This window comes from Mchenga conophoros, linkage group LG9, assembly GCF_057382185.1.
Source record: "Mchenga conophoros isolate Kocher_MC1m ecotype Shallow Benthic linkage group LG9, M_conophoros_male_GT1.1, whole genome shotgun sequence".
Lineage (NCBI taxonomy): Eukaryota > Metazoa > Chordata > Actinopteri > Cichliformes > Cichlidae > Mchenga > Mchenga conophoros.
In genome coordinates, this window is record NC_140534.1 from 13,386,721 (window position 1) to 13,395,756 (window position 9,036).

Sequence of the window (9,036 nt, forward strand, 5' to 3'; positions counted from 1 at the left end):
ACAAAATAAGTGCTGTCTTTAATAACTATACTCACATCAAAAAATCACACGCCTGGTGGTGCTCCTCAACAACCAAAATATGTTGCTACTGAGGCCTTTGTCACACTTTGTGATTATTTTAAGTGCTGATGCAGCCAGTGCTGATGTGCTAAAATATATATGTAAATGTATGCGCTTGTGACAATGAGACTTTGTATTTTGGGGAAGTTGGTCAGGGAGGAAGTTGGTTGAGTCCTCCAAGCAAAATTTTAGCTCTCTGCGTGAGTGTTCTGCTCATTGTTTGTCTTCTGGAGTCACAATTAACCATATGTTGATGAAAGAGCGCAAATGTGGTTACACAAAAATTTAATTTTAATACTTGTGTTGAGGAACTGATAAAGAAGCTAAAAGGTAAGTTATTTTTAAACTTTTTGCCAGTCCTGTCTATGTAGATGTAACTTACATGAAGCTCCTACCATATCCCTAAGCCAGTGTGATGCTGCATATCATAATTCTCATAGTTCGCTTTAAAATAACAGAAGAAATATTTTTCTTCTATAGAACTTTTCTACCATATTTGAGCACTAAGTGCTTTTTACAACACAGCTCATTCACCCCTTCACACAAGCTTTTTTTCTATTTTTAAGTGCTTTCTATTCAGCATTTACACACACAGACATATATATGCATGCATGCATGCAGAAGCAACTCAGCCTTCAGTATCTTGCCCAAGGAAACATTGACATGCTATGTAGACTGCATTCAGCTTGTGTTTTCTTGTGCATCTTCTGTTAATGTGCTTCTCTAACAGAAAACATCCTTACTCCTTTCTCTCTTCCTTGGGTAGTCTGTTTTCCACCACTGTTTTTATGGTGGTGCAAGGGGAAACCAGAACACATTACAAATTCACTTCAGTGCTTCCAGCTCCCAAGTAATTAGTGCTTCCATGAGATTTTGAAGTCCGAAAGATTTGCTTATTTATCTTTTAAGGTAGAATAACATGAGAGGCCTATACTAAAAAGCAGGATTTTGCCTTGCCCAGGTAACTTCAGGGTAAAACCTGGGTTTTCTTGTACTGCAATATCGTTCACTTCTTAGTGGCGTATATCACAATACTGAAAACACATTTCTAGAAGATTCCTCAGGTGTCTGTGGGGGAATTAAGAGGGTGTAAAATGGGGTAAAATTCTTTCAGTTGTGTATAAATTCTGTGTGTTTTTCTATTGACCATCAGTAATAAATTCTAAGACATAGCTTTATTCTATGAGGGGTTTTTTCTTTCAATTGGCAATGAACAATTTTACATTTTTATTGTTCTATAAGCATTAAAATATGATCCTAAAACAGGACTATACTTGTTGATGAAATTGGAACATAGACTAAGCCTATGTTTGAATTTTGCTTGGATATTTATACTCTACTCTCAAACCCTTAAACAGCACAGAGCTGAAAGAATAAAAACAGTTTATGTTTGGAGTTTTAGCTTCAAATCAGCTCGGTGTGCCACTGTTTCACAGCTTGTTTTTTTCTATTCACAGCCTGTTTTAAGCAGATTGTATGAATGTATGTGTTCTGTAGTTTACTGAATTGTTTGACCATAAAAACATATAAACAATTATATGTACTGTTTAAAATTGTGAATCAAATTACGAGCATCCCAAGAGTAAACACTCGGATACAAAAGAGCAGTCAGTTGTTTTTACTTAAGGATGCACTTATTCTGATTATATTTCAACATTTTGACCACCCTGGTTTACACACTGTAAAAGTAATTTGAGTAACTTTCTATTGTAATCAATGAACTGATGCATAAAATAAATAATATGTTTAGAACTGTTTAGAAATAATATTTCTAAACAGTTTTTAGGGCATCATGTGACACCTAGCAGCTTTGTGACAAACTGATTTTAATGCACTTTCTTAAACAGCATCTTTCTGTACTTCCTTTTCTTCAACATTGGCTGACACGGTTCACTGTAATTTTGCAAAAACTGTAAAATGATAGGAATACACTTGGGCTTCTTTGGTAACATTTTATTGATTTTATTCAATAATTTTCTGTGCTATAACTTTTTTTCCTTTTTTTGATGTGCTGACAAGTGAATATATAACTTTCTTTTACTGATGTTCCAGTTTTAAATAAACAGCTTTGTGTCACTACAACTTTATATTTTAAATGTTGATAACAGAAGAAAATGTGCAGATAAAAGTTTACCGTGAATCTTAAAATACAAAATAAGTATAATGTTACAGCACCATAGATAATAATCATTAACGGTGTTTCATTTTTTTTCTCGTTAGATATTCAGGCAATAGAGCTCTGTGAACATGATGACGGTTGGCATGCTACTGACTGTCCTGTTTGTTTCAGGTGAGCTGTTTGTTCAGTCATTCAAAAACACTGAAGTTATTTTACAAAGTGAACATTATTTAGATACCAAGCAAGCATAGCATTACTTTTTCAAACTCTTTATATCCTGACTTTAGATTAAAATGTTTTATGTACAAAATGTTAACGACAGAGGAATAAAAAAGTTTGTTGTTATCTCACTAATTTTAAAAAAGAGAATAATTTGCTCAGAAAGCGCCTCCATTTGTTTTGGTCCTGCCCACTGAAAAACAATTTTTGGGTTTCGATACACTCTTAGTTACAGATTATTTTTAACTGGAATGAACTCTTGTTTGGATGTTTATACTCAGTAAACGTGGATAAAGTGACCAAGCTGTTATATGGCACTTTGAGCTTGGCTGCCCGTAAGACTATCACTAAGAGATGGCTAAGTGGGAAAAAATCCCATCACTAAATGACTGGCATGAGGTTGTTCAAAATGGAAAAAATTATTTTTTCTAACAGGTTGATACATTTGTTGAGATTTGTGACAAATGGAAACATTACATTTTGCCAAGGCATCCTGAATTCGTAAGAACCTCTGAAATTATGTATCTCATATTTTTGAATTGTTTTATATATATGTTGTGTTTTATTTTCTCTATTAAAAAAATTATATTTTTGATTTTTTTAAATTCTAAATTAAAAAAAATTAAAAAAGAGAAAAATTTGCTCAGAAATGTGAGAATGAAAAATAATGTAATTAATTGCATAATATTAATGTCTCAACAGGTTAATCATTAAATTTTATTTATAGGTGCTTTGGCTGGTTGTTCTGATAAAACAGCACTCTCCATAACTGCACCAAAGACGATGGAAGCACTGAGTGGATCTTGTTTGCAAATCCCATGTAGCTTCAAACCCAAAGAAGCACAGACATTTATCAGCACAGGAAAAACCTTTGGAGTGTGGATTAAAATTGATGCCAGAAATCCAACCAACGTCATCTACAACAGTAATGGTGCAGGTTATCCAAGGAGTATTACTGGGAACCTGAGTCAGAGAGACTGCACCACTCTGTTTTCTAATTTAACCACCACATACACAGACACATACTTCTTCAGAGTAGAGAGTGAAAGATTCAAGGCGACAGCAGACTGTAACCCACTTCAAATAACAGTCAGAGGTAAAAAAAAAAGAAAAATGTTTTAGATTTTATACCATGAAAAATTGTCCTAACAGCCTGACACTAAGAGAATGTTTATAATTTCTTATTTCAGTCTATGCACTGTTATTATTCTGAGGACTTGATGACATTTCTAAACGTCTGAATTTAATAGTAAAATTTCACAGGACAAGTTTTAAAGATTTTAAAAGCTGATGTGTGCTCTGTAGTATTGATGTTTGTGTTGTGAAACCACAGATTCTCCTTGGAGGCCCAGTATTACAATCCCAGGTGATCTGAAGGAGAAGGAGTCTGTCACTATAACCTGCTCAGCTCTCACTCCCTGTCCACACTCCCCTCCTCAACTCACCTGGAATCTCCAACAAGACTCTCACAACAAAATAGAGGAAAACACAGATGGAAGCTTTACAACTAAAATCCAGCAGAACATCACTCTGTCAGACACACATGATGGAAAGAAGATCAGCTGCTCTGCCAGATATCCTGTGAACCAAGGAAAAGACACCAAGACAGCAGAGACAGAAGAGACTCTCAGTGTTTCATGTAAGACAATCAGAGTTTGTTGTTGGATCCTGTCAACATATCATGATTCGTGGGACTTCATTTTTTTTTCTCCAGATGCTCCTAAAGACACCTCAGCATCCATCAGTCCATCAGGTTTGGTGTCAGCAGGCAGCTGGGTGAACCTGACCTGCTCCAGCAGAGCCAAACCTCCAGTCAGCAGCTTCACCTGGTTCAAGAAGAGCAGAGATGGAGCTGTGAAAGTATCTGAAGGAGAGATTTACAGCTTCAATGTAACAGATGGAGGAGTTTATTACTGTGTGGCCACTAATGATCTGGGTAATCAGACATCAACAGAGATTCATATGACTGTTGCAGGTAAAGTTACTCACCAGTTATTCTCAAAAAAAATGCATTGTCATTTTTTCAAGTTTTCTTTGTGATATACTTCACAATTGATAAGAGAGTGAATTTCACTTTATAAAAATCAGCTTCATCCATCACTGTGTGGTTGTTCAGCCTTTAAACATTAAAAACAATTTGAGTTGCCTGCCCTTTTTGTATTATTATGTTCCATTTTGTATAATTTACAATTTAGTTTCAGTTTCAGTTTCCCTGTTTCCTCCCATGTCAGTGTCTCTCCCACTATGTTGGTTAGTATCATTTCTTCAGTGTGCAAGTTTGTCATGTCCCCCGTGTTTAAGTCCCTTTTGTCCTTTATGTGTCTCAGTGATGTCCTTGTTTTCCTTCGTGTCCCCGTCTCTTCCTCTCTCTCTTCCCTCTGTTTACATGTTTCCCCTTGTGTTCATTTCCATCTGTCATGTGTTCTCCCTAGCCATCAAGTCCTGTTTGTTGCTTAGTTATGTCCATGTCTCATCTCCAGTTTCCATTTCCCTACGTCTGGGTTTATAGTATACGTTTTCCTCGTTGGTTCGTCATGTTAAGCCTGTTTGTCTTAGTCTGCGTGTTTCCTGTTTTACTTTGACGGGCTTACATCCCATGTTCTGTGTGTTCAGTTTACTTCCTCCTGTCTTGTCGTTATGTTCATTCATCCCAACTGTGTTCCCCATGTGTTCTCTTTTCCATCATGACCCTTGTGTGTATTCATGTGGTCTGCTGTCATTCATTCCTTGTCCCCGGTCATCTGTTATGTTGTTGTCATGTTTCTAGTTATTAATGTATCCATGCCAAGTTTTCACGTTTAAGATATTTAATGTTTTCTTTCTAGTCTTCCCAGTTTAGGTTTTTGTTTATCATTGAATTGGCTTTGCCTTTGGTTTTTGGTTCTTTAATCAGCCAATCACGTTTTCATTTTGCGTGTCTCCTCCTCTCTCCACACAGTCAGCAGACAATTTACTGTTAAACATTTATTCTGTCATTTCATGCAGATTTCTTTTCTCTGAAATCTTCTTGCATTACAGAACTGGTTGGTGTCTACACTGTAGTGAAGACTGTGGGAATCACAATTCTTGTGAGCACACTGATCATCTTTGTGTGTCAGTCAGAGTTTGATCTATGGATATTTCTTTTTCTCCAGATGCTTCCAAAAACACCTCAGCATCCATCAGTCCATCAGGTTTGGTGTCAGCAGGCAGCTGGGTGAACCTGACCTGCTCCAGCAGAGCCAAACCTCCAGTCAGCAGCTTCACCTGGTTCAAGAAGAGCAGAGATGGAGCTGTGAAAGTATCTGAAGGAGAGATTTACAGCTTCAATGTAACAGATGGAGGAGTTTATTACTGTGTGGCTACTAATGATCTGGGTAATCAGACATCAGCAGACATTGCTCTCTCAACTCTTACTTACTGTGAAGGTAAAGTCAGTCACAGATTTTTATTTTATTTTTCTTTAATGAATCCAATTTCAAAGTGTTAATATAATTTCTTTTCCTTCTTTCAAACTTTTTGGTGTTATACTTATACAAGAGACAAAAAGAAGTGTGCCTTATGTGAGCGTCGGTATGGTTTTTTGTTTATAGATTGTGCTTCATCTTTCAACATGTTGTTTTTCAGCTGTGAAATTTTAAAAACAAAACAATGCTTCTTCAGCAGTTGTTTGCACTGTTTGTTTCATAAATTAAAGTTTTCTTGACTTTGATTCACTTTAACAGACCTCAGTTACTCTTTAACATTTATTCTGCCGCTATTTTTCATCACTCTTTTTTTCATTACAGCTGGAAACCTGGTTGGTGTCTACACTATAACGAAGACTGTGGGAATCATAATGCTTTTGACCACACTGAGCATCTTTGAGTGGTGAGACAAATGTTTCTATGACAAACTCATTTGAAACGACTCGTCTCTAATAAAACAAAAAGGATTAATTGTTTCTCATTTGTTTTTATCCTTCAGCTGGTTCAAATCAAGATGCTCCAACAAACAGACATAGAGCTGTCAGATGAGCAGAGTAACATCACAACACATCAACTAAAGTGACTGCAGGATGATAAATGCTACCTGCTAAACCATTAAAATGTAACATATTTGTTTATAGTTTGATGTTCAACAGCTGTGTATGACCATTTTACTTTGACTATAGGGATGTTATTACAGAATTATCTCTCCTCAAACCACTGCTGCCTTCCCTAAGGATGGGAATTGATTCATTTGTTGTGATCAGTGTTGGGATCAATACTCAAAAAAGTAGAAAAGTTATTACACATTACACAGAACTTTTCTTAAAGGTAATGCAGTATATTGCTTAAGTACACCCAGGTTCAAATGTTCAAAAAGTGGGTAGCTTCACTGAAAAGGACGTCCCCCACCCCACGCCCCACCCCCCTTTATCACGGTGCTGGGCAAGGTTCAGCATTTACTCAGCTTTAACATGACTCTGGATTCTTGGCTAACTTCGTGTTAGCATACTGTCTGTGCAGGTACTTGCAAAGAGCCGAAGTTGTGTTACCGGTATAATACTGTAGTTTCTGCATTATATCTGACCAAAATATTGTGTGGGCGCGATCTCCAAATGGTGCTGATAGGATAGGTGTGGTTAGTTTCACAAGCACCGTCAATTCATTTCAATATGAAATGTCCAGTTTGCCAAGAGCCACGTAACTTAGCGCAAGTTTAAATATTAACTGGGGATTTTTGCTTCAGTGGGAAATTTACAGCATAGCTATGTCGTAACAATTAGCAGGAAATTGTAAACCATAAAAATGTTTGAATCGTTTGTGTACTTGATTTAAATATTCTCCTTCCTATGTTATGCACCTTGAGAAAAGAACTCCCTGATATAAATATGCAAGAGAGTCTATGTTCATCATTTCTCCATAAGATGTATTATAAGATTCTTCTGCTTGTGTGTCAAGCTGACTTTACTGAATGAAAGGCTTCATATTGTCTCTTTCTGTCATCATGTAATCTTTGGCAGGTAGATACTTTGATTCTGTATATATTCTAGTATTACTGTAGCTCTTTGTAAAAACATAAAGTGCCGTCATGTTCTCTGTACTGTCATTTGACTTCTTTGCAAAGGCAAATAAAACTCATAAAGACAACCTTGTTGAATGAAGCATCCGACTCAAAAACACAGAGTGCCAACACTTTAATGATCACATGCAATGTTTATATAAAATCATAAAAACAGCTTTATTTGATCGTTTTAGTCCTAACAAAAGTTTATTTAAAATGGACTGAGGAAAAGTGGAAGTCAGAAAAATTATTTTGGAAAACACAGATGCTGCATCTGGCTTGTTTTCATTATTTAGTCCAAAGCCCTGCATATTTGGAAACGTTTGAGACTTCAAATCTTTGGATTCTGTTTTTACCCCTGAGCCATAAAAGGCTGACAGGATTTCAAATTCGTACCATAGGTGCATCTGCTAAAAATCTCAGATGAGCACGAATCCTGGTGACCAAGGTAAAGTAAAGAGATGTCACGTTTTCTAAAAATCTTGTGAGTGTAATAAATCGAGAATAAGGTAATGTGGGGTTTTTGAAAATGATACCCTATGTGTATTTATTATGAGAATGAAGTGAAGCACTGGCGGCCGTCAGTATTTTTAATTTCAATTTCACACAGTGTCAACTTTTTCTGAACTGGGTTTGTAGAAAGTTGCTACATTTTACAAGCAGAACAGCATCTTAACGTCAGCACAGTAGCTGGGACAGAAGTCAATAACATACTAACAAGTCCTAGCACACTGTAGTTCATATTGTTATGTATGTTCTGTAAGGTTGAGCTTTTGAGGCTTTTGATTGAGTCAAGTTAGAACATTGAGGGTGGCAAATAATTTTAAACAGTAATGACTGACTTCCTCTTTTGCAGGATAAAAGGAGAAAGAACAAAACTGACTGCATTATGCAGTGTGATAGTCAGTGCATGTCTATATGTTCTTTCTGACAAGATAAAAACTAGTTTGCATGATTTATCTTAGCTGTTCAAAAGCTGGTTTCATTTCACTCAAACTTTTATTTAATTGTTTTTCTTTTACTTCACTGACATGTGGGGATCTTATTTCCTGATCTTAAGATTTTGATTTTTACAGTTTTAGTTTTACTCACAAATACTTATAGTTATTATACTTTTTATTTTTCAACTGTTTTGAACTCACAGATGTTAATAATCATAAATATAACTGTGGCTTTTTTTCAGGTGAGCTCTCTGGGTAGTTATTCCAAGATATGGGATCATCTTACAATCATCTTACATCTTACAACTTCTTTTAGAAATAAATCTAAAGGATTTGAGGTCAGAGTCAAGTTTTCATTTCCTGTTTCTAAATTGAAATGCTTAAGAAATGGAGGACTACAACAGCAGTTTGTTAATCATGATTCTATATTAGGAAGTAGATGAATGGGTCCAGTCAAAGTCCTGAGAGGGGAGACAACAACATAGTGATTACCATCCAAGTAGCCTACACCACCTAGTGGCGACAGTTGTGCTAGCCACTGAAAATGACTAATGCTGGAGGTTGCGTCGTGGTGCATGTGGGGTTTTGTTTTTTGGCACCACTTTGTTTTCCAATTTGTTTCCTTTTGCCAAATGGTGCACATTGGAGGACTATATCTTATGCAGAAGGTGCAATCTAAAAAAGATAGGA

At 36.2% G+C, this 9,036-nt stretch overlaps 1 protein-coding gene across 1 annotated transcript; it reads left to right on the forward strand.

Moving 5' to 3' along the window:
- Window positions 1-2,307: 2,307 nt before the first annotated feature.
- LOC146566953 (sialoadhesin-like) lies at window positions 2,308-6,566 on the forward strand. Its single transcript, XM_085286559.1, is given in 6 exon segments — window positions 2,308-2,350; window positions 3,126-3,494; window positions 3,732-4,037; window positions 4,113-4,394; window positions 6,178-6,247; window positions 6,344-6,566. Coding segments are annotated over 6 exon segments (1,149 nt in total). The 3' UTR covers window positions 6,423-6,566.
- Window positions 6,567-9,036: the final 2,470 nt, after the last annotated feature.